Raw genomic sequence first — 25,836 nt, 5'->3', positions numbered from 1 at the left:
CAGAGCAAGGACTGCTCCTGCTGTTCTATAAGCAATTTCAGAAGAGAAAGAGAAGCTCAGATGCCCATGACCTATTTGAAATGCAAACGAGAGGAGTGGAGAATTGGAGTACCATCATTTAGTGTATAAGAAGGGACCACAAGGGACAAGTCAATATGTGATTTTAAATCCAATATACCTCTATAATTTATTCAGCTCTGGTCAATATTTACTGCCCCACATGTACTTTGCTGGCAACCTGTTAGCAACGAGTTGAAGATCATCCAAGCTTTATACAGCGCTCCTTCTTTTATTTATAGCCCACTTAAAATCTGGCAGGATTCTTTGCCCTTGTGCAGGGGGCATTCCTCTAGGTCTGCAGTAAATGTGGTTGCCTTCTAGGGAGCTAGAACCTGGCCAGTACAACTCGGAGTTATCATGGTACAATGCCAGCTGAGCTCTCATCCCAATTCTGTGAATCCCATATTTTTTGACAAATTTGGAGATAATTATGTCCCCCTGCTGGGTGATCTTGAAGGTAGGAAAAAGTGGGAAGGAGTTACAGTGTGTGAGATTTCACATTACACTTCCAGTAGTGCTCTTTCACGCTCAGCCAAAACCAAAGTGCAACCTCAAAAAACTGCAAGTCAACAAAATCAAAATTCACAGGCAGAAATGTCATTCTGCTTAATTTAATTTGCCCGTAGCATATGAAAATCACTGTCATGTAGTAGAAGTCCATGATAGGGAAGAAATGGTGAAGGGCAGACTTTAAAAAATATGGACAAAACCATTCCTGGTTTGCAATTCAGTGTCACGTGGAAATTGGGCAATAGTTTTGCTTCAAGGGCTCAGGTGATTAGCTGGTTTTATGAAATAATAGCATACCTCATTCACTGGTGCACAGATGCTATACAACATGACAAGTTCAAACCTCTCTGAAAAAATCATCCCAAGACATGTCAAAGTCCAGACAGCCAGCTAGGTGGAATGTCAGCCTCATTCAATAAAGCAGCTCCTAAAAAGACTCTTATTAAGCAGACTGTAAGCTAATCTGTTCTAGGTCATCTTCAGCACCTGCTCAGTATTGCAATACAACTGTTCTTCCTGTAAAGTTTAACTGACAAGAACATCACAGATTTTTCTATCCCTTGACGTGTTTGTCTCACAAACAGAGCTGAGAGCTCTGGGCGATGAATAAACTAAATCTAATTGCAGAGGGTAGACTAATGCAGAGTTGAGAGGAAATATCCATGCCTGTTTTTAATCAAATGTATATTAGAGCCATATTTAGTTTGCCATGTAAAAACGTTCCGTTTCTGTTTGGATATATCAACTTCCTGCTTGGCCATCCATTTGGGGCTGTGAAGTGTTAAATTGCCCTCTTGCCCATCTTTGCCAATCGTTGAAAGTGATCCAGTCAGGCTGGATTTCATGAAGGATGTCCTGCAAAAAAAGAGTGTGTCAGAGATTTGGTCGTTACAAATTTTCCTTTCCTAAATGAAAGAATGTTGCTTGGTTCCAATAATTTTTTCCCTGAAACACATTTGTGAAAATCATAGAATCACCAAGGCTGGAAGAGACCTAGGGATTTGTAATGACAGCCCCCAACAGTAACGCATCCATTGCCCTAATTGAGGTGGGTGATAGGAAGTCCACAAGTACAGAAGTTTTGCTGCTAGGAGTTGATGGAAAGTTGATCTGGATTTTAGAGGACTTCCTTGCTCTGGAGAGAAGCCTTCTTTCCCTGCAGTCATACACTGAATGAAGAAACCTTCTGCTCTGCTCCGTACCTAAAACCATGTATTATTTTTTGCCTTTCCCCCCCAGCAGCAGGAGATAATTGTAGTGCCCTGGCCATCATTCCTTTCTCTCCCATGGTGCTGCTCAGTGCACGTCAGCTTCAGGGGTTGCTTTGGCCATTGTTAATGCTTCCAGCACTTTTCTGCAAGGAACTGAAGAGGCACTTTTCAAAGAGGGGTGCTTTATAAAACCAGAACGTTTTATGCCCTCTCCTGTTTCCACTAGCAAAATTTATATCTTCCAGCATTATCCAGCTTAAAGCTCTGTTCGGAGGAGGGCTTCATGCTGCTGTGAGCTGCTGCTCCAGCTTTGGCTTTTATGCCACAAACACTGCACTGCTGCCAGTCAAGGGCATCTGGAGTGCTTAGCAATAGCTTAGGGCACTTCTGTATCTGAGTGATACTGGAAAGTCTTAGGCCCCATTATCCTCTCTGTTCATCAGTCATATTTATTTATGCATGCGTGTGTGTATATGTATGCACACACACGCACACACATGTATATATTTGGAGGGTTAATTGAATTTATACTGGGTCTAGTGATGCTTTTATGAATACAAATGACTGATACAAAACACAGTGTCAGAAGTAATCAACTCTAAGCCAGAGATTGAGGAGATAAATGAAATCTTATTCTTTTCTGTTCCTCTGTTTCATACCATTTGAGTGTGGGAAACGCCAGTGGCTCTGGGATAGAGTGCTGAAGGCAAGCTGATATGTCTGCCACTCAAGAGTATAATCCTGTTAGTAAACATAACTATATCTACTGGGAAAAATATCTAAATCTGAAGCAGTTCCACATGGGCTTCATTTTTTGTTTAGATTTTTCCATTGCTTCTTAATAACGCTATTGCTTCCACTTAGCATTTATTTTTCTTTAGCATAACAGCTCTTTCAAAGGCAGGTAGAAACCTCATGATAAAACACGACAGGAAGAAAAAATCCCAAAGGTATAAAGGGTATCATGCAAAAAAGGAGTGCAAAATGATCAAATTCTCATCCACAGCCACAATTTGTTGGCACAAACTGGAGTCTAACAAGTGAAGGGTGGAAATGCAGAAAACTGAAACAGATTCTGAAAGTCCTGTACTGGGATTTTAATCTCAAGAAGACACGCAAAGAAAACACAGTGTAATGAAAAAGGCTGTGTGCACCAAAGCCAGCACTGAAGAACACTGTAAAGATTTCCTTCTTAAATACTGAAGTAGTAAATTTATTTCTTTTTGCCTGCATCTCTTGTTGATTTTCTGACAAAAAGCAGAATTTTAAATGGGTAAGGAGTATTCAGAATTAATATTTAGAATGATGTGTTACATTGAGCTAGAACTAAGTCTAATTTGCTTAACTATAAAGATGATTATCTGGCCAAGCTTAGGAAACTGATTGACTTTATAAAATCAGTCATAAAAATGAATGTAGCTGTAAAGCATGTAGCTTTAGTGTCGTAAAACAAGTATAAGAGGGAGGCCATCAGTACTACTATTGCATAAACAGCAGTAATTATCGTTACCTTAATGCATAATGAGATAAACAGCTTAATAATGAGTTGCATACATAGCACATCACTTTTTGAGGTCTTTACAGAGCAATGTGCTGATGTTTGCTTCTGCAAAACTTCAAAGGTCTTTTTGTGTGAGTGTCCTTATAGCATGTATTACAGTATGTTGTGTCAGTGGTAAACATTTGAAATGTAAGGAGATCCACATTATGAAATATGTCTACTTTCTATTTTTGAACAGGGAAGGACATGGTAAAATTTCTGTTTTTGCAGTCAAAATGGCCTTGGCAACTCTTTGTGGAGGAAAGATCATGGACAAATTAAGATGTAAGTCTTTTGGGTGGTATTTTTCACCTGTTAATCATCGTATTTGGCGATATGACAATGCAGGCAGGGAGAAGGAGGAATTAGGATAGGTTATAGTTTCATTGCTGGGTTTGGGATTTGCACTGTATGCACCTGCACAAAAATCCCACTAAAAGTTTGGCTGAATGTCACGTCACATTTCACACTCTTGAGACTATGTTGCATATATTCAGGCTCTGATATGTGAAAATTTGTGTTTTTTTTTTCTTTGGGATGATTAAACGCAGAGTATAGTCAAGTGCCTCAAATGTTCATCATGAAGCGTCATTTAGCAATTTCTTTGTCCTTTTACTTATTTATTTATTTTTAAACTCTCTCATTTCACACTTAGAAGCACAGTATATTTACTCACTATTTATACTTCCTCCCATAGGGCACATATCAATTCCATCTGTTTTGCAGAATGGATTCTCATTTCACAGGACATATTCGCAGTTCCCAATCAGCTGAGACATAGTTTACATGCAGCAGCAAGGAAAGACTTCATGTTCAGTGCTGTGATGTCTGTAGCTCAGGTCCAGAACAATGTTTTTCAAACATTTCCTCCAAGCCTTCTACCGCAGGCAAAGAAAAATGATATTTACAAATTGTTGTTGATTAGAGCAGGCAAGTAGAAATCCCAAATGTAAATTTAGTCTTCCGGATTTGGTGCCATTTTTTAATATACAATTGTTATGTAGAGATTCAAATACAGAGTGACTGATTTCTGGGCCGCTTTAAGAATAAGGAGCAGAGTACAGCCAGTGGAAGACTGAGGAGCAATGTTAATTTTTCCATTTGCAGTCTCAGGGTTCTGTTACCAGGATCTTCATTCCAGCTTCCTAGAAATGAAGCAGCTGACATCACAGCCTAAAAAATGATAGATATTCCTTGGTCTGTGATTCTGTGCTAGGCTTAGTGTCCTAAGAGGAGAAGTAGTGACTGAGAAAAGAGAAACCTGCATCTCTGGAGCAATAAAGCTATGTAATATTTTTATAAATGAACAAAAAAGCTAGGCAAAGAGAAGAATATAAAGTAATGTATTTGAAAGAGCTTCCATGTTCTGTGTGTCCAAAACAATGATAATTAACATAATGAGCTTGTTGTGAAGATTTAAATTTGACAGGGTAAGCTGGCAGTAGGCAAAAAGCTGATGTTGCGTATCTTGTCAAATTAGATCCTTCTTATCTGATTATATTGCTGCCTCGTGTCATGCATCAGAATTCAGTTAGAAAATGACCACACACAATGAAAAAAAAGCAGGAATATTTTCATATTAAAATCAGCTCCTTTTTTATATGTAAATCATTCTCTTTGTATTCTACTGTGTAGGGTTATAATTAAAAATGCAGTAATAGTGGCTTTTTTCATAAGCAGAACATGTTGTTTAGCACTTCTGGCTTAGATCAGATAATACTGAATTAAGAGCAAATTTGAAGCTCAAACTGAAATTGCTGTGTCCTTTTCTTGTCTTTTTTCCCCCTCAGATATATTCTCAATGATTTCAGACTCCAGTGGAGTGATGGTTTATGGCAAATACGACATGTTTCTGCGAGAGGTTCTCAAGCTGCCCACAGCTGTTTTTGAAGGGCCTTCATTTGGTTATACTGAGCAATCAGCAAAATCTTGTTTCTCACAACAGGTAATGGAGAATGAGTGTCCTAGACACAGGCTTTCAGTCACACCTCAGAGCAGGCTGAGGCTGTTCTCCTTTCTTACACAATTGTGCATGTTCACACATGGAATGCGTGGCTGGATGGAGATTCTCTTTGTTAATTTCTGGCATGTAGGTTAGCTGCATGTAGTGGTGGGAATCTAGTCTCCATAGGTTCCCTACAGAGTCACTGAGGAGGGAGCAGCTTTGCCAAAAAGTAATTGAGAGCAGGCTCCTAGCTTAGTTTCTAAATTAGAGACCCTGTGGATACTAAATTCCTAATCCAATCACTGAAGTTAAATGCAAGCTCCTTAAGTAATGTAAATACCCCAAGACATGCTGTCTCCTACTGCAGTTAGTTGTAGCTGCAACATGTATGAAACTTTAACTTCATCATACAAGCTCATAAAAAAACCAATCTACTTGTTTTTCAAGTGATGGCATACACACACAAAATGTTTATGAGTAGAAAAATTCATTTTCAACATCTATTGAAAATGAAAATCAGTAGGCACTGGAAAATCCCTAGTCCCATATGGATACCATCAGTGAGATAGCATCAGGAAAACAATGAGGTTACCCTGAAGAGAGTACAAGATTTGCCACAACTCACCAGGCTGTGTAGGTGCACTGAATAGACCACTTTGGCAGCATCTAACATCAAACACTTAGAAATTTGCCATTGTCGGGGCTGAGTGTCCACTTCTCCAGTACAGTGAAGGGGGAGATCCTCTGGCAGTTCCTATGCAGCACACGGGCTATTGCTGTAAATGTAAAGTAAGGGAAGATGCTGAAACTGGGAAAATGTTAGAAATAAAATGTTGTTTTCCTTCTCGTTTCATCCATTACCAAAATGTAACTGAATACTATTGAACAAATGGAGCGGGTATAGTGTCATTTTCATGCAAAACAGTCTCATTTTTTATTTTCCTTCGGTTTCATCACTAATCAGTAGGCTCTCCAGTCAACTGAAAGGCGTTGTTGAAATTCGTTTATTGAATCATCTCCCAAATGATTTTAAATGATAATGCTTGCTACTATGTGAAAATAGTCTTGTTTCACAGTGGGAGATTTAAAACAGCTCTTCACATTGTGGTGAAGAATTTGCATAGTAAAGTGACTTTTGGTAGTTTTGTGTTAAAACACTAAAAAAGTGCTCTTGTATGGCAACAGAGCATTCAAGCTTTGAACACTGAACATGATACTATGAAGATCAAAAATTCTTTTTCCTTACAACATCGTTCAGGCCTCATTTTCTATCCAAGCAGTCATCAGAAATGGTGCTTTCATTGACACTGCATCCAAATAAGAGTAGACCAGATATGTTAAGCTACCTTGAGAAAGATAGAGCCTCCAAACAGGTGTTAAATGGTTTTGTTCACAGTCTCCACTTAAAGCCACTGAGTTAGGTCTGAGTGATGTCAGTACACAGTGGATTTACGAAGCTGCTGGTTTGCATCTCTTAGCAGCCAAGTCTTCTTGTAAATGTAGTCCAGTAATTCACTTAGGTTCACTCTGCAGTTCTCATTCAGTCACTTCAATCACTAGGAATGGGCATGAGTTTTGAAATATGACTCTAAGCAATGTGTCCCTATGACACTGTGATAAATGGTAACCACAGTCTTTGTCACACCGAAGATCATTCTTTCACTTTCTCATGTTACACATAGTGTTCCTTGGGTTAAGTTCAGCATTCTGTCCTTCTAAGCATTCCTGAACTTCAGATATTTCTTCTATTGGAGTTAATTGGCTTTATTGAAATAAATTACCGTTAATTGGCTTTATTGAAAATAAATTACCGTTTATTTTCAAGCAATGGATGTCTGTGTGTATTTGTACCATGTGATCCATGTGATTTCTGTAGTACTGTTTTAAAGTTTCAAGTGTGGGAGTTTGATTCAGTGCCCACTAGGTTGTACAACCAAGGAGATCGGTGTATTAACACGTTCATCCTGATATTCTAATATGGTTTTGCTGTATTTCTTTTTTTTTTTAGTTGTATGTTTAAAAATATCACTTTCCTGAGCAAACCTGATCGTTTCACTAAAAAATATGATTAGGTTAAACTATTAATTTGAAAAAAAAAATTCTAAAGTTATTGCAGAAATGACCCTCCTACACTATACTTTTTTCATGAGCCAACCAATGCAGAAACTAGTGGCCAACTTCAAGCTTCAGCTACTGGAACATTGTGTGGTAGTTAAGAAATTAAGGCTCAGCATTCAGCAGAGACTGGCTTCAAGATTACTGCTTCTGGTAAAAATTATAATAATAAATTTGGCTGTTATTTGAAAGCAGTTTGTAAGTGCCTTCCAAACAGTTTGATATCATTGCAGTATATACAACACTGCAAAAAAATTCAGTCCTCGATCATCTCCTTATTGTCTAAAAAAACTGAGATGGCAGTTTCCAAGCATTATGAATGTTTTCTTTTTATCCACAACTTCTAAGATACGCTGATGGTAGGATGGCTGTCTGTGAGCATTTCTGTGTAAAAAATAATTGGTACTTTGGTTATCCATAGAAACACACATTGGCATCTTAGCCTAGATCTTGCCTTCCCTAGGACCGAACATTCAGGCGTATTATACACGTATTCTGCTGTAGAAGAGAGACTTCTCACACATTAGCCCGAGTCGTCTTTTTTCTGTAGCACTTCAATGCATTTTATGCCTGTTTACTTCCAGGCACTGTCCCCAGGCCTCCAGAGTGATAAGGCAGGGGCCTGGGGTGCTCAGTTAGCCACTTCCATTTGCTCTCACTTCGGTCTCCCAGAAGCAGCTCAGCCCCATAATAAGCAGATTCTGGGAATGATCATCTGCTTGTGGTGCCAGATCCATTCCAGTTTGCATTTGAAAGGAATTTACCTGTCGCAGAAATGTTTGTTTCTTCCCCATTGCACTCATCCATTTGATTAAACCATGTGCATTCCGCTGTCTTTGAACCGCTGCTGATCAAAATAGAAACAGCATTTCCTCATCAGCAAATTTATGAGACTTATGGAAATACCAGGTTGAGCAAGTAATTTAATGTCTCAGAATATGGATCTGTGGCTCAAAAAGGAGTTTTATAGCCACCACTTTCCCCCCCATGGGTAGGATTAATGTGATACTATATTGTATTCATATTAAAAAGTGCCATGATGCTAAAAGCTGTACTTTAAATTTCTCTTTTTATCCCATACTAAAAAAATAGGCAGAATTTCATTTTCTTATCACTTGGCTAAGTGTTATTCCACAAAGCCAGACTCCATCTGCATGTGATGTATATTTAGAAAACAACTTTCTGTTTCTATTTTTCCAGCAGCTGATAAAAACTTCAGAAGGGAGCATGTCTTTTAAAATGTTTGGAAATTGTTCTGCTGGTGCCCTTTCAAGGGATGCTGCTCTCTCTAATCCCTAAAACCAGTGACCATCCAGGGAAAATTCACTCCTCCCTATGGCTCCTTCAGGCCTCAAAGCTGTTGGTGAAGCTAAGTTGCTTTAGTTGCCTCTGTTTTAAATTATAGTTGCATGCAGAAGCTTGATCCGTTGTGGAAGAGCCGTTCTTGTCCCCCCATCTATTTGCTTGCTTAGATCACTTGTGGGAGCACTGCCAGCTTACCTTACAGAGAGAGCAGAGAAGAGACTGGTTCTGCTGAGCCCTACAGCTCAGAGATGAAGGACCCATCTTTTCCCAGATTTGGTTATCCACTCTGGGAAGGTCATCCATACAGCAAAGCAGTTGGTAGCTATTCTGATAGTGCATTGACACAAGCTGACTAGGGGGACTGGCAGAGCTATTATTACCCTTACTAGTATGTGTGTTTGGACTCCATACTACAAGTACGGCAGGAAAAGGCAGTATTTTATTAAGATTTAAATCTTGTATTCCAGTTACTTATGCTCTTTAAAGAATCAAGACCATTTTCACAAATGGCCAGAAGTATTTTCTTTTATCCTAGGGATAGAAACCTTTATGTATTCCCCAATATTTTGTTATATTGAGATTGCTCCAGAGTACAAAGTTTTCCATTGATCACTTAGTGTATAAGACAAATATTGATTTTCTTTACATCTGGCAGCAATTTTATATAAATGCAGCTGAGGCGTTCCATCTGGAAATTTCAACTCCTTAAAAGCACTCCACTACACATGAAGATAATATATGTCGCTGCATAGCTGCTGTTTTCCTTTCTGATGAAGGTAACCACCCTTCTTCAGCAAATTGAGGCAGTACTTATGCAATCAAATATGAAAACTTAGCAATCCTTTTGGATGTGGGGATGCCACTTAAATATATATGTCTATAAATTATACCTGCACATGTTCTCAAGAGGACTTAGTGTTTGGTTTTTTTTTTATCCTAATCTTACTTTACAGGAAGGCTCAGTTTCTGATTTTTCAAGGACTCCCTCTCTTGGACCAACCAGTGTACTTATGTACACTTTCTGTAGCCATTGTACTATGTACAAAAGAGGAAAGACTTATGGCAGAGATATCTGAAGCTCCAGACACCTAAGAAACTTAAGGCCTGTTATTAGATTTTTAAATCAGCAAGGATATTTTAGAGTTGACATCTCTTTGAAAGATAGAGCAGTGTAGTGCTTATAGGTATAGAGAGTTAGTATTTTCAAGGTCCCATAGTCAGAGCCCTCCCACAGCCAGTCACCACGACCCAAAGGCCATGGTGCAATCTGTTGTGATGATCTGCCCATACCTTACATTGTTTTCTGAGATTATACTTGCTTGTCATTGTTGTTTTCTTCTTTGTTGGACTATCAGCCATCCTTTGCTGACTGTTAGCTATGCACATTGATAGCCTACATTCACTCATACTTGTTAGAGGGTACTCAAAACATAAGAGAATGTAAACGTGAACTTTATTTGCATAGGATCTTCAGATAGTGACTTTAGAAGACTCTTATAGTGAGTGGAAACTAGGAATCGCCAACTCAGCCTCATGAAAGTCATTAGTAATACAAATTCTGACTCCCAAGAATAGTCTGTGTTTCCTAGTATCAGTTGTTCTTTCCAGTAAACCAAGGCTACAAGTAGAGTGTCTGAAGCTTATTCCCAAGTGTTTCTCTAAGTACAAGATGAAATCATGTTGATATATCTGATTACTGATTCTTTGTGCATGTTTGTTTTCTTATTTGAGCAGAAAAAAGTCACTTTAAACACTTTCTTGGATACTCTCATGTCTGATCCCCCGCCACAGTGTCTGGTGTGGTTACCACTTCTCCATCGGCTGGCAAATGTTGAAAATGGTAAGTAAGAGCTGTTGCCAAAAAAAAAATACATTACAAGGGTAAACTTCTGTGTGAAAATTTTCTCACTCTATGGGTGATTTTATGGGAGCTACTGTATGGTGTTCATGGATTCCATGTGCTATTTTTACAGTTGCAGGTAAAATATTTGAACAATCCTGTTGGTCCTTCAGACAGAAACACAGCTACTCTACTCTAGGGAACCCAGTTTAGCAAGGAGTTTGGACTAGGTGATCTCCAGACATTCCTTCCAACCCCTGCAGTCCTGTGATTTTGTGATTAAGTTTTGCTGTGCTCTGGATATTATCGTGATCATTCGCACTCCTCCTGTTCTCTGGATAAGCAGAGTGATAGGATTTGATCCATTCACATAGTTGAAGGCCGCAGCTTTTATTAGCTGTGACATATGGCAGTAGTGGATGAACAGCTTGGCAGTTTCTGTTTGTGTGATATTCTTGGCAAGAGAAGGCCGGTGCAGTGCAAAGTACCAACTAAGATGTCCTTAGGAAGTATCTCCTAAGCTTACACTGCCAGGCAATATACTATGAAGAGGAGTAAGGACGTTCCAGATTGATCCTTGTGTGGAAGATGAACATTTAACTGTGAGGTGTCTCTTTTTCCTTAAGGATTGTCCTTCCCCAAAATGAGTAGATGAGAGACATGAAGACAGGAAAGGACCGTGAAGTTTAGCTACTTTGGTTATTGCATTTAACACGTTGCTTATCTCTGGACAGAAATGTCTTTCAGATTTACAACTCCTTGAGCACATTGGCAAAAGTCCACGCTCACAGATGTGGAGTCCTCCAACCAAACCCTTCATATATGATTTCTCTAGGACGCAGACAGTGCTGCCATACTGAAAGTGCAAAACTGGAAAGTCTGCATGTTTCATTTCAGAGTGTGGACACTGCATTATAACCCACAAACTCTATACAGTACCTCAGGTACTTCTGAAAGAGTTTCTGAGCTCCAGTCCAGCCTGCCACTGCTGTTGAGGATGACCAGTGCTGCCAATATTAAATAGACCAAAGAAAGATAATACAAGTAATTCCTGTCTTGTTTAGGTATATTTGTTCTTAGAACTAAGAGGCATTCTTGCTCATGGTCATCAGGAGGTAATAATCATGCTGACAGACATTATTCCAGTACTGTTAAATGTAGAAAGAGGGAAATCTAAAGGAAAAATAAGTTTATACTAAAATAAACCCACATTAAAATACTAATTTTGCACTATAAATAGATTTTTTGTAAATAATTTTCCAGCCCAGTGTTTTGCCTCTGAGGTTGCTGTGTAAGGGTCTTGTTGAATATCTGTGTGTTCCTGCTTCTCAGAAGGTTTGCCTCTAGCATAACTGAAGCTTTGAGACAGCACAGGGGTAAAGAAGCAAGGCTCAGAAAGCAGGACAGATCATATGTGCTCACACTTTTGGAGGAATGAAAATATTTATAGTGTATTTCTTACAAGTAAATGAGTCTGGAGGAAGTTGAGGTGTCCAGCCATTTTGGTGATAACAGGAGGCAGATAACCTTGTACATCTTGTACTAAATCACCTTTTCACTTAAAGGCATGGAGCTGGATGAGGTGACAGTCTTAAATCCTCATTGGCTACAGAGCCAGCTGTCTACCCCGCTTTCCTCCAGGTCTTGTCATCCATCAGCTTCCTCCTGCTCTCCTCATCCATCCCTGTCCCTCACTGGCTTTGCAGTTTCCCAGCCTTGAGCACAAACCCTTCCTGCTGCAGAATTTTAGTGAAGAAAAAAACTTCTCACTTGTGTGTTCCTGCTATATTCTCTTAGATACAGTTTGAACATATTTCTTGCTGCTGTGAGCAGAGGCACAGGTATGTGTCTTGTAGAGGTTGGGGGCTTAGGGCTCAGTGTGGCCACTGTTGTCCATGGCTCAGGCCAGATTCATGGAGGGGCACATGAGCTTTTGTACGTAGAGCTCCATGGGTGAGAACTGCAAACAGCACCTGATGTCGCAGATTCCTAAAAAGAAAAATTCACCCTTCTATTTGGCGCTTTTCACATCAGCTTTTCCTTGGGTTCCTCTGCTTGGGGCTAAAGCTTGACGTCTCTCTCCCACAGTCTTCCATCCCGTCGAGTGTTCCTACTGCCACAGCGAGAGCATGATGGGGTTCCGCTACCGCTGCCAGCAGTGCCACAATTACCAGCTCTGTCAGGACTGCTTCTGGAGAGGCCATGCCAGCGGTTCCCACAGCAACCAGCACCAAATGAAAGAGTACACGTCATGGGTAAGGGGCGGCTCGTGCCTGGCCGCGGGCGCGTTGCCCTGGGGTGGGGGCTCCCGGCAGGGGCTGCCAGTTGAGATCAGCAGCCTGTCGGGGAAGTTGCATCTCAGCAAGCTGGTAGGAGAGAACGGAGGTGGGAACAGACTTTGTGGAGCGTGGATTCAGGGCCCGGGTGTGAGACAGCCATGCTGCAGGCCTGCAGTGCCAGGGGCCCGGAGCAGGGCACCGGCCACACAGTAAGTCCTCCTGCTCCCATGGGACTGTCCCCAGCTGTCCCTGTTGGGTACTGCTGGCTCCATGCAGGTGAAGTGGCGTAATGCTGGCTCGTCAGTATTTTCGTTCAGGTGGCTGCAGAAGATGTCTAGTGTTTGGGATGATTCTCAGAATGGCATCAGATGTGGGGGCTGCACTCCCCGAAAGGCTGGAGACAGCTCTTGGTCCCTGAGCCTACCGTTTCTTCAGGGTGCTCAGCCAGAGACCTGCAGACAAATCCTGACTGATCTCAAATATGACAAAAGTGTAATTGTTATAGAAGAAAATGATAAGTGAAGCAACAACTCGCATACATACAGTATGCATTTTGTGTGCTTCTTAACAAAACTGTGAAATTTAACGTCTATAAAACAGCTGTCTTACTGTTGATGAAGCAAGCAAGGGTTAAGTCTGATTTGATTTGTTCTGTATGCCAGTCACATGGTCCTGCACTGCCTCAGAGCAGATCCGGGTCTGTGAATGTTTTTGTGGGTCTTAATTGCTGCTTTTTGCATTGACACAATGACTTCAGCTTAGTCTCTGAATAAGGGAGTGCCAGCTACCTAGCTCTGGCTCCTCTTATAGCAATCTGTGCTATAAAACCATTTTTGGCTGTAGCAAGAGAACTGTAGTTATAGGCAAGAAATCATTTTAACATATAAGATTTCTGTTCAACAGAAGACAAAATGTAACTATACCTGATAGTTTCAAATGCCTCATTGTCAGAAACATTTTCCTTCAAGTATAAAGTAGCCTTTCTAAAGCATTCATTAGCATTCATTCAAAATAGGTTAGCTTTATCCATAACGCATCTATATCAAGCTCCACATGCAGGTTAAAGGTGTTCATATACATGGTGGAGTTCAATGGATCTGAATTCAGAGTAAAATTGCATTTATAATATGAGAAATAAAGCCTGAACTTTACATATTTAGGTTGGAATTGTGTAATAGAAATATTTCATTATTACCATGATTACAGTAATAACTCCATGTGGGATGCATGTGCGCATATACAATACCACTCTTGCTAACTTCTAAAAGCATATTTAAATTTCATCTTGCAGTGCTGTTTTTTGTGGGGGAGGAGAAGGTGTAAGGATCATCAGCTCTGTTTTAACCCGCAGAGAGGCTGAGTCACAGAGAGGTGAATTGGATTCCCCAAGAATCTCTCACAAAGCCTAAAAGTGGTCCTCAGTCTCCAAGCCCACGCTTAGAAAAGGCTTCAACTGCAAGGAGTGCTCTGACAAAGCTGTTCAGCAGAGAATGTTGATTTTTTTAGCCAAGTGCTTTTGGAAGAAGACTGGTGGGATTTGAGGCTGAAACTCATGCTTTCTGTGCAGGGCCTCAGTCTTTTGGTGGTAATGACAGTATGTCAGCTTCTTCTCACATGCTGTTGCTATGTTGGTACAGTTCTGGACGCATCTGTGTGAAATTTCCCAAATCCTGGTTCATTCCCCAGTATAACAGGGAGCTGAAGAAGAGCTTTTAGCAACAGGGTGCTGACCTGAGGAGGGAAAAGGAGAAAGAATGTAGCAACTCTATACCCAGCCCTCAGTTATAAAATGGATGATGTCTTGTACAGTAAACAATACAGACAGGCACAAACAAGTGGGTTCAGCTCACATTGCCAACTGGTGAGGTATGGCCAGTTTCAGCCTGGGAAACCTCCCTTTGTACTGCCCTACCTTCAGTGTTAACCTGAGTGCAGCACTGAAGGGACCCACGGCAATTGCACCTGGCTGTATAGATATAGCCCCCCAGAGCCTCCTCTAAAGGCAGCTGAAGGTAAGAGCAATCTTTTCTCCAATCTTAATGGTCTTTGGCTTACCAGAGTGGGGCAGGATGGGACAGGGGAATGTCAGTCATATTGATGTAAGCAGTAGAGCTTCTTGTTTTTTTGTGCATCCTATAGTAGAAACAGTTTGCACCTTACTTGTCCACATTACCTCTACCTTCCTTGTTCCTCCCAGAAATCACCTGCTAAGAAGCTAACTAATGCACTTAGCAAGTCTTTAAGCTGTGCTTCCAGCCGTGAACCTTTGCACCCAATGTTCCCTGACCAGCCTGAAAAACCTCTAAACCTGGCTCATATTGTGTAAGTATCTGTGTGCTGTAGAGAAAGTAAGCTTTGCTGTGGGACTTGCTTACACCTAGTCTAGATGCTATAGCTGTGAACAGAGCAGGAGGCAGCAGTATCGCTACCAAGTTCAATGCATCACAAGTGCAAATTTGCTGATAGAAATAACTAGTACAAAAATGTGCTTCTGGTGTGTCTTCACTAGACGGTTGGTGAAATATGTATACATAATAAGTATGGGACACAATGATGGTACATCCCTGTTCTCAGATGTAGAGAAGATGCAGTTTCAAACACTTTCATCACTTTGGGATGTGTTCATGCTCATAACATTAGTTTATAGACACCTAACTTCAGTGTATCAAATGTAGTGACACAAGGCACTAGAGAAAAGTAAGGACTGACCAGTTTTGTTGAATTCAGTGTCAGAGTTCTCACTGACTTCAGTGGAGATGCAATTTCAGCTGACCTCGAAGACCAGCTGTATGAGTCTGCATAAGTTGTGTCTTTAATTGACAAGTCACTCGGAAAGGGCCTATTATCTTTACATTTTTGTATCCTTCCTCATGTGGTTATAAAAGTTTTCCAAGGCCTAAAAGCATACTCTGCTCTTCAGATTTGAGGTGCCTTGGCAGATAAGCAGTGCCAAGTTGCTGTTAGGCTCAGCTGTCACTTAGCACAGCTCCTTATGAAGGAGTTCTTTAGAGCACATCAGCCAGAGATGGATTTGCTGAGCTATCTCTCTGCCCTGCATGGTGTAAAAGCCTAGCCATGCTGGTTGAGGCAGTGGTAATATCACAGGGCAGAATTGGGCCATTCATGTTGCAGGGGAGATTTAGAAAGCCAGGAAGCTTGGAACCAAAACAGAAGCCTCTGTTCCCTGGTGGCTGAGGGCCTCTGAGTGCCTCAGGACATGTTGGAAGATGGCAGCTAGTAAAAACTGGGCTGCTGTGAGTGGGCTGAGTGCAGTTAGGTAAGGGAAGGAGAAGGTACCGTAATTGAGTAGAATCTGTTCCAAGTCTTTGCTGTGAAATTAACACCTTCCCTTCTTCCCAGCTATATGGGCATAATTTAGAGTGATTGGATGTGAGAATGAGCCGCCATCTATTTTGTTTTATGATAGGACTTCTCTTTATCCTTAGATTGAAGGCAATATAGCTATATTGGCTATAATGGGATGTGAGTGAAAAACCTGTAAGTTGTGGAGGTAGCATGATCTACAGCATAATTCACATAAATTAACTGAGGGGAGAAATATGCCATGGTACCTCACTGAGAATAACTTCTTGCCAATGTGATTTTTATTTTTAAACGTAATGGAAGTTGAGAGAAACAGCTCTGGGCAAGAATCCAGGCAAAAAGGTTGTTATACGTGCATTTAATGGACGAATTCTGGCAACAAAACACTATCCTTTTTTCAGTAGTTTCTTCCTTAAATGAAGACAGATAGCTACGTTACTATACTGCCTTTGTTTTTTGTTGTTCTTTCACTTGGGAGTGGTAGCAGGCAGAAAGGTGGCAGGATTTTTCTCTTATACTGGAGCCACACAACATTTTCAATTAAGTAATATATCTAAGGCTCATTTAGAATAGTTTTCAATGTGTGGTAAATCTGATAGAGGAATTACTAAGGGGACATTTTGCTTTTCTATAGCTGAGACTGACAACAAAAAAGGTACCATAAGTTGCAAAGACAAGTGGCTTGGTCTGAGGGATTTTCAAATACATTCTGTAGTGGCCTAACATCATTTGCATCTAAACCAGTGGGAGTGTTGTTTTTGACATCAGTAGGGATAGTTTAGACCAGCAAGGAGCATTTTGTAAAATTCCAGTTATTTAATTTGTGGTTTTTTTTTTACTGTGGGCATGTGTTTTAGTACAGCATGCACTATTACACAGCATTTTTAGGTAGTGTTGTTTTAAGTGTTTTCTGCCTCTGTGAGAGAGCTGACTGAGTATTGTTGGTTCACTTTTATCAAAAACCTACTCACTCACTTTCAGAAGCTTGGAAATAACCTCTGAAAGATTTGCATTTATAGTCAATAGCTAAGACTTTTCCTTTGTTTTACCAGAAAGGATACTGTTCTTGTTTTACCACATCACTCACTTCTGTAAGTCTTTGTAGGTATGTTGGAACATCCACTTGATATTTAAGCTGAGCCTGAGGAATGTGACAATGGGTATCAACCTTGTGGAAACTTGACTTGGGAAAGCTCAGATTTATTTTAGTCATAGTTTTCTTGATAGAAGAATTGACAAACAAAAGCTGATTGCAAAAGTTTAGCAAAGCCTTGGAGTTTAGAGACATCTGTACACAATGGTAACTGCATATACAAGCAGCACCAGTGACCTTTTATGCATAAAGGCTCTCTTGGTTTTTACAGAACTGGGTTCATAGGAATGAAGGTTGTCCAGTCTATACTTTGGTCATGTATTTTTAATCTGACAATTTAATTGATTTTCTCTTTTCCATTTCATTTTGGCTGCAAAAGAGATACATGGTGAGTATTTTTTTATTTAGTACACTTGTTGGAGGAAAGTAGCTTGAGAAAATTCCATGACCTCATCATTACCAACTTTTTATTATTATAAACATTATATATAACATCATTACTAACTTTTTATTGGAGTGCACAACCAAATCAATCATTGTTTTGAATGCAAAGACATATTAAAAGGAAAGAACTTTTCTAGGAGTTGGAAAGCTTCCCTTCCACCCTGACTTCAAGACAAAACTTAGAAAAGACATGAACCTGAAGCATATATGTCAAGGTCTGCTGAATTTCATGGATGCAGCGTGCCCGCTTCCACACAGTTAGCAGGAATGAATGAAGTGCCAGGAAGAGTGGAGCTCAAGCTCTGCCAAACCCCTCCTGCCTCCTCTCTAGGGGAACATTAGATGCCAGCCTGTCCTCCTTTCTTCTAGGACTGAGCAGCCCTGGGCTAGACCCATCTTTCACGAAGACTGGCCTCTGCCCAGTTGCAGTTTGAATGTATTTGCTGGACAGTGGTTGCTTTGTGAAAACTGAGAAAGCAGCTAATCAGTAGTTGCTCCTGAACAATTACAATTCACAACCGATGAATCACCAGTTGCTTACCCATTAGTTTCCAAGTATTCTCTCAAAGCTTGTTTTCAGATCTCTGTATCTCAAACTCATCCATCTCTGAGAAATGGCCTTTCCATTATCATGGAGTCATCCATCATGGCCTCACCCAAGCTCTTCCTAGCTCTGATGAAGCTGTTTACAGAAAATCATGCATAACATTCCTTCATCCAGAGATAAGTACATTAGTCACAAAATTGTTTCTAACATAGATTTCTGACTGACCAGATCTGCAATTTTGCCTGTGTGTCTGAAGACATGGGCTAAAAAGCATATTGTCCCATGAGTATACAAAATCCTACATTTTTTTATTCCCAGTTTTAAATTTTTTCAAAATTGATGTAGTAGTTTCATGCTGAGAAATCTGTTTGTACTCACCAACGAAGATGACTATGCCTGTTTTAAAGCAGTAACAAAATAAGAATGAAACTTTATATTAATAGTCCACAATGCAGAACTGATTTTCTTTGTTTCTTGCAAAGAGTTTGGATGACCTTGTGCAATTAGAGCACAGTGAATTTTTTGCAGATGGCTACTTTATTTTGATTTGCCCTTTTGCAAAACTCAGAAAGCAAGACAGATCTTCCACAGAGCTTAAAGGGAATCATGACCAACTTGAATCTTGACCAACTTTACAGCCTGGACTGTATATGACTTCAGGCTCTGCTTATACCTGAAAACTGATTTTAGTATCAAATTTTCTGGTTTTTTCCAAAGCATCTTTATTTTTTGCCTAATATTGCATAAGAAGTCCATTAAGAAGGGGAAAATTTGCTTTGATGGGCACAAAAAAAAAAAAAGGTTATGCACAAAATGTTTTTAAGAGGAGACAATAAAAGAAAGCAGAGGAAATATTCCTTCTCATTTCATTTTTCTAAGAGTGGGAACTTAAAAATGTAATAGTAAAACTATCATTATTAATAGGTCCTTTTAAACTAGAACCTTATTTTAAATTTTGATTTAGGGATTTAATATACCAGTTGAAAAGCTTTGCACTTAAGGCAGTTTTGTACTACAAGTATTTTATGGGACACTGAGGGGTATGGGTATGCTGTGGTCACCGTGGGGATACGGTAGCATGGAGCACAGTGCTGTGGCTAAATCTGAGAAAAGCTGTGTAATTTACTGGCAACTGCCTCATGTAGAGCTCCATGCTGCCACAGCTAACCTGCTAAATGTGGGCAGCCTGGCTAGCTGAATGCGCTGACTGCACCACAAACTACAAGCTCTGGAAAGAACGAATTTGCCAAAGCAGGAACAAAATCTGGAGAGTTGCTTAATACTTACCTCAAAACACATAAAACTATTATTTCCTGCTAGACCCAAGAGACAGTATGCTTCTATCAATTTTTGGTTAAAAACACAGCATCTTTAATTTTGAACTATTAGTTAAAACAAATTGCCAGCTGTAACGTTAACTTACACGAGAAAATTATTTGTAAATACTGCTGCTGATTATTTTTTTTTTGTACCAAATCAATGCAACTGGATATTTTACCTTCTTTTAGGCCCCCCCGACCTGTAACCAGCATGAACGACACACTCTTCTCCCACTCTGTTCCCTCAGGAAGTCCCTTTGCAAACAGAAGGTGAGTTGTTACTTTAATGCATGTTAAATCACTATATGAAGGTGGTAGAGTTTTCCACTTCTAATTTCCCTCCTAAAAAAGGCAAAATAAAATTAGCAGATGGGAGCAGAAAAATGCCTTGGTTATTTTGGGCTGATACCCAGATATCCATGTGGAGAGATGAAGAAGGGGCACTCCAAAGTCCTCCCAGAGGAGTGCAGAGCTCTGGTTCTTATTTGGAACCTTGCATTCTACTAAATGTGCTCAAATGCAGCTCAGTCACCCACTGACAGAGGCTGATAATGGGCCTGTGTTGCCATTTTGTGGATGTTGCTGCACTGTGAGTATACAGAAAATGGGGCATAACATTACCTACTGGGTATGCCTGCATCATACTGCAAGATTTGAGATGAACAAAGGGAAAATCTGTTCATTCTCACAAGACAGCAAGGTGTCCTTCGTTCTGTTAAGCCATTCAGATTTTTGTTAAAGGTTACAAGAGATAAAGGGCTGTCTTGGAATATGGTGAGTCTTCAGCAAACAATACAGAGAAGAGTGATCAGAAACGTTATTCCCAAAGAAAAGGTGCTTGCAGCTGAGTATGTACGTTTTGGCCCAGTATTTTGGCTCATATGTCCAAAATACGTGTGTGGCATTTGCTGACTGTTTCACCTAATCTCTATGTAAGCCTACCAATGTACATAGGTTAAAAAGTGGCAGAAAAATAATGTCTTGTTATGCTGGGGAAGGTGAGTGACATGTCTTCCTCAGGTGCATTTTATTGCTTGGTCCTTGCTGTATTTGTCAGTGCTTCAGTGTTCCATAATAAGCAAACACAACCTCTGAATATAAATGGATACCTTTTTTTAACACAGAAAGGAGATCTTCAGTGTACAACACTGAAATGTCAAGGTAAAGATGTTTGGTTACTGCTTTGATTTATGAACTTTGGTACTGGGAACTATAAACTGTAAAATCTTGTTGTTATCTTAGTGCAAGTGACTGCTGGGTACATCTGAAATGCTTTTTGAAAGCCAGCCCCAAAGCAGCCCCTATGTGTGCTGCCTGTACAGTGAGACTGCAAATGCAAATTTGTTTCTGCAGTAGGAATATATGGGATTTTCTGTGCTGGGACAAGGCAGAATATTCTATCTGTGGCCTCTGCAAGACAAGTCATTAAAAGCAATGCTCTTTAAAAAGAGTACAGCTATTGCTTCTCTTTATGCTTGAAGTCCCTTTCGAAAGAGGTACGCTTTGCCATGTATGTCAGCAACCTGCAGGAATAATTACAGCACAGTTACTGTGCAACTTTTATTTTTTTTATGCGTGAAAAATTCTTGATAATTTTACTTTCATCTTCTTTAGTAATTCAACTGACTGCCCAACTGTCAGGATTAAATGTAGGTAATCTCTGGGCCATTAGAATTATTTTCCTCCTGGAGGAAGAACTGATGGGCGGAGAATCCCCTGACAAAACCTGCCATCATAGGTACTCAGACCAAGCACACAGTATGACATCCTTAGTCCACAAAAGTTTCCACGATGCAATGTTTGGTTCTGGCTTTGTTTGGAGCTAACAATGCCCTGATATAGAAAACAGTTCTGTATAATAAGTGCTATTGTAACCTTTGTTTCATTGCCCTAACTGCATTATAAGAGCTTCACAGCTTTTTATTTTTAACTCTTATACGGTTCAATTGCATCTATTTATTTAGAAAAAAAATAACAAACACCTAGAAACTTTCAAGTCAGTGTTTTTTCTGAGTGATTCTAAATTGCATTTATTTTAAAGAATTCACTGTGTACACGTTACTCTCTGTGCTTACTTTTTGGAGTATTAACAAGGTTTCGTTGTTTGAATCATTCAGGTTACTTGGGGGTATAAATGTAGCCAGTCCTGTGGCTGATGAGCATTCTCTTATAAAGCTGTATGTAAATCAGCTTCACAACAATTCACGGTCAGTATGAGAGCACTAACCTACTAACTGCTGTAGTTCTGTACCTCGTGCACTAAATCATTAGCAGTTCTGCTAAATTACTAAAGATAGTCTTTAAGGAAGGGCTGTGGCGGGCTAGAGGATTTCTTGTGCCTCTAATTATTCTTTTGATTAGGCTTCCTGCTGATTGTGGGCTTTGCCAACTTTCCTTGCTTTCGCAGAGCACTAATCTTTCATTTCACCTTTTCACATGGGATTAATATTATGCATCTGGAGGGAGTTGAACACGTTGTTTTTGAAAGCCAAAAAATGCACCTCTGTGTTTGCATCTTCAGTGCATGACTTCCCAGGTGTATTCCTGACAGAGGCATGAAGGAGGCTCGCACAGGAGTCTGGAAGTGATTCCAAGTCCCACAGTCAGCCTGTCCTCCCTTGTCCACAGCTCTTTCTGCTGGGAGTTGGCAGTCTGCTTGCCAATAACCCTCACTGAACCACTTTGCTTTGCTTTTCAAAATGGCCACAGAAAGGCAGGTGTACATCCTCCTGCAGTTAGTGAGAACCTGCCATTTACTCAGGAAGCTTCAGAGGTGGACCAGTGCCTCTGGCTGCTGTGCTCTTCTCCCAGCATTCTCTCTCATTGCAGTGACCTGCAGGAAGAGCCAACTTCATGTTACGTAGAAGTATCCAACTGGATAAGAACAATTTCCCATTTTTTTTTAATGTGGAGTGTAACAACCTTTCTTTTTTTCTTCTTTGATTAGAGCATGGTATTAGCTATAATTCAGTGAGAAAGTACTGAGACCAAGTTACTTTTTTCCTAAATGCCAACTTCTTCAATCTGTATTAGACTAATAACAGTATCTTCGTTCATTCTTGTAGGTTTTACTGTTATTATTGCCCTGGGAGAATCAGGCCTCATTAGTGGAAGCTCATCCTCTCATACATCAGAGAAACAGACTTTGACAGCCCTGTTTGCAGTTCCGCTGATTTCATATTAAATGCTCAGTGATTCATGTTATAATAAAAATTGCACAAACTCGGGGTAGAATTTCTAGCTGAACATAATCAAGGGTAAATCTGCTGGCTGTTTTCACTGCAGACAACTTATGGTTACTTTAATGTGTGTTGTGGTCTAGTTTAGCCATTTCAGATAGCTTCAAACAAAGTTTTTATGCAATTAGTCAGTTCATGCAAAAGAGAATGGGCACAAAGTCACTCAGCATTCCCGTGGTATTTGTTTCAGATAGCTGTGTTCACATAAGAGCATTGCCATTCACAGCCAGCTTTTCCCTGTAGCAGGAAATGCTGAATGTACCACACCAATCACTCTGCTGCTGGAAATGAGTGTGGTAGCATAAATGTGATAGAACACTCTTCGTTTCTGAAATCTTGGGTGGACAAGGGAAAAGAACTGGGAAGAAGAAGAATCTTATTTAAGAGATCTTTGGGAACTGGTAAATACAATCGTAAATTGTGGGAACAGCTGAAAGGAGACAAAACGTGGTTTTTGCAGTTTTGGGTGGATGCACAATTATTCCAAAGCTCCAAGGAAGTCATATTTAGGCTTTCTTTGAGATGCTTCTTAGTTTCTTCAGTCCACCTCAGAATCACAGTCTGTTTGCTTAGTTTGATTCATCATGTCCATTAAGTGAGTGTTAATGAGAAGTTTGGAATAACAATTGCCTTTCTTTTAGATATGTACAGTGTGCAAATTGATATAAACCTTACAGTGTGCTCAGCTGAGTCCTTTACCCCTCTCTGTACAGCTAAAGAAACTTAAAGCACTTATCTTAGTAAAAAAGGAACAAAAAATCACTAATCTCCCAAATACCAAATCAGACATTTGTTGTGATGACAGCTAGTAAGTGATTAGCATTGCAAGAGCTGATTTGTTTTTACTGTAACTATTTTTTTTTAACCTCACTCTTATTTCTGTGGTCTCTGATTAACTAGAGGGCAGCAGAACATTGCTGCAGAGTAGGCGTTGCCCTTAGAAACCCCATGAGCTGGGTGTGTTAAACCAAAACAGGTAGACTGAGCATTGTAGAAACTTCTGTCTAGTCAAGAAGAATAACTCTATCCCTAGCTGAATTAACAGTGTCTTCTCTATTTGGATTCTTTTGTTCCCCAGCTATAGTCTATCACTACCATAATAATGGATACAATCTCTTTCAGCCTCCTTTAAACTACTGTATTACAGAGTTTGAGGTGGGATAAGATGAAACAGAATGGCTTTTCTTGCATTTTTTGTGTCCCCTCACAGATCATATATTTTGTTCTTCTAAGGGTATAATCAACTGGAATAAATGGAGTGTGATGCAGTACGTTCTAGTAAAGTTGAAATTAGTCAATAATTCCGTGGTGGACAGAGAGAATACACTGTGATATCAAATGCCCATAACCAACAAGAAATTGAGTGTTATTTAATTCTGAGTCAGTGTAAATGGTGCCTTTTTTTAATTCCAGATAAAACCTTATAGAAAAATTGGTTATTCAGCCTGGACATAGAGCACTGAGAGATTTCTGGACAATCTATCTGGAGCAAAGTATACTGGTTGCTTTGTTGTTCACATTCTTATGTCTGAGGAGTGTAGTAAATTCATACTGTCAGTTGCCTTTGCATGGTTTTTTTGTTTGGGTTTTTTTTTTTCAGAAAAATCTGAGAATCCTCCCTTGGATTTCTTGGCCACTGTTCTAACTGCTAAGGGCAGACTTAATGTCCAGTTGTTTCAGTAGTCAGGTAGGCTCTAAAGACAGTATAACTTTTTCACAAATCTTGTTAGATGTACATCTCTGTAAATATCTGTCCAGAGGTGGAGATCATGTCTCTTAGTTTGGATAGGAAAACATTCTTCAGCAGCTCATTGTAACAGGAACATATCTGAGAAAAATATCGTCCAGTTTGTTGGATCCAGACAAACTCACTTTGTCTAAAACTATCTTTGTATTATTAGATGTACTTAGGAGAAATTATGGAGGATGTAGGAGGCTGTGGAAGACCAGGAAGGACAAATGTTTTCTGTTCCAAAGAAGGAAACTGAAGGTGGAAATGGACAAAAATCAAAGAGGTTATACAAGTGAGAGCCTATCCTTGGTCTCCAACAATACTGAAATTTTGAAAGAATTAGTGAGCTCCTGGAGGGTAATGAAGTGATGAGAGATAGCCAGCATGGATTTGTCAAGAACAAATTATGTCAAACCAAACTGATGTATTTCTTCGACAAGATAACCAGTCTAGCTGGTAAAAAAAAAGCAGATATGATACATCTTGACCTTAAAAAGACTTATGACATAGTCCCCATATGACACAAAAGTATCCAAAGGGAATAAGAGCCTAGGGAAATTAGTATAAATTCAGTGCACAAGTGGTTGAAAAGCAGTAATTAAATTTTCAAAAGTTTGCTATCATTCTAGGAGGACATATCAGCTGGGATTCTTAAAGTCTATCCTTAGTCAGACACTATGCACTATTTCTTGTAATGACCTAGTTGGAGCAGTAGAGTGAGTGTATGCAATTTATAGATGGTACAAAGGTGGAAGCAGTTACGGGGAGGAATGCTTGGAGAGCAATTTCTAAATTAAAAAAAGGAGCTCAATTGCAGTGGTGGTAATTGATGTCCAAATGATTTGAAACGAGCTAGAGGAAATTCAGTAATTGTAAGTGCTATAGCAAGGAAGCAAATAATCAAATGAAAAATGGAGCGTGGTTGAATGGAGAGAAATATTTTAACAGAGGATCTAGCAGTTGCAGTGAACCACAAACTAATTGGAGTCAGCAGTATGATTCTTAGAGTGCGTCTGACTAGGGCAGCATGTAGAAATCTATGAAAGCTCATTACCTAGAGGAGGCAGCATCTGGAGGCTGCACCCCACGTAGGGCACAGTACTGGAACAAATGTGCTACTGAGCATGACAGGGTCCAATGGAGATGCCAAAGTATCAAAAAAGCTTGGAAAATGTAGCTCCTAAGAAGAGGCTCGATGCTAATATGTTTAGCTAAAAAGAGGGGAAGAGAGGTGGAACCAATTGTCAAGTTTGTTCACTGGCCACTCCACCCTAAGTATGTCGCTTCTGGTGCATAGGAGAGTTAATGCATGATAGAGGGGACATCACACTGC

The 25,836-nt window shown here is 39.9% G+C and overlaps 1 protein-coding gene across 9 annotated transcripts in view; it reads left to right on the top strand.

The window, feature by feature from the left end:
• Positions 1-25,836, top strand: part of DTNA (dystrobrevin alpha) — a 167,288-nt gene that overhangs the window by 106,021 nt on the left and 35,431 nt on the right. For 6 of the 9 annotated variants that reach the window (XM_065751940.1, XM_065751946.1, XM_065751945.1 and 3 more), the window contains 7 exons: positions 3,521-3,606; positions 5,112-5,266; positions 10,421-10,526; positions 12,615-12,781; positions 15,003-15,127; positions 19,722-19,802; positions 21,650-21,739. In XM_065751940.1, the coding sequence (XP_065608012.1) occupies positions 3,521-3,606; positions 5,112-5,266; positions 10,421-10,526; positions 12,615-12,781; positions 15,003-15,127; positions 19,722-19,802; positions 21,650-21,739 (810 nt within the window). The remainder of the gene's footprint in view (positions 1-3,520; positions 3,607-5,111; positions 5,267-10,420; positions 10,527-12,614; positions 12,782-15,002; positions 15,128-19,721; positions 19,803-21,649; positions 21,740-25,836) is intronic. The other 3 variants (XM_065751950.1, XM_065751949.1, XM_065751943.1) reach the window with 1 other exon arrangement.

Source organism: Cyrtonyx montezumae, unplaced genomic scaffold (assembly GCF_038088225.1).
Source record: "Cyrtonyx montezumae isolate F1298 unplaced genomic scaffold, pur_monq_1.0 scaffold_8, whole genome shotgun sequence".
In the NCBI taxonomy this organism is placed as follows: domain Eukaryota; kingdom Metazoa; phylum Chordata; class Aves; order Galliformes; family Odontophoridae; genus Cyrtonyx; species Cyrtonyx montezumae.
The sequence above is the reverse complement of the archived record's forward strand: the minus strand, read 5'-3'. Positions and strand labels throughout refer to the sequence as shown.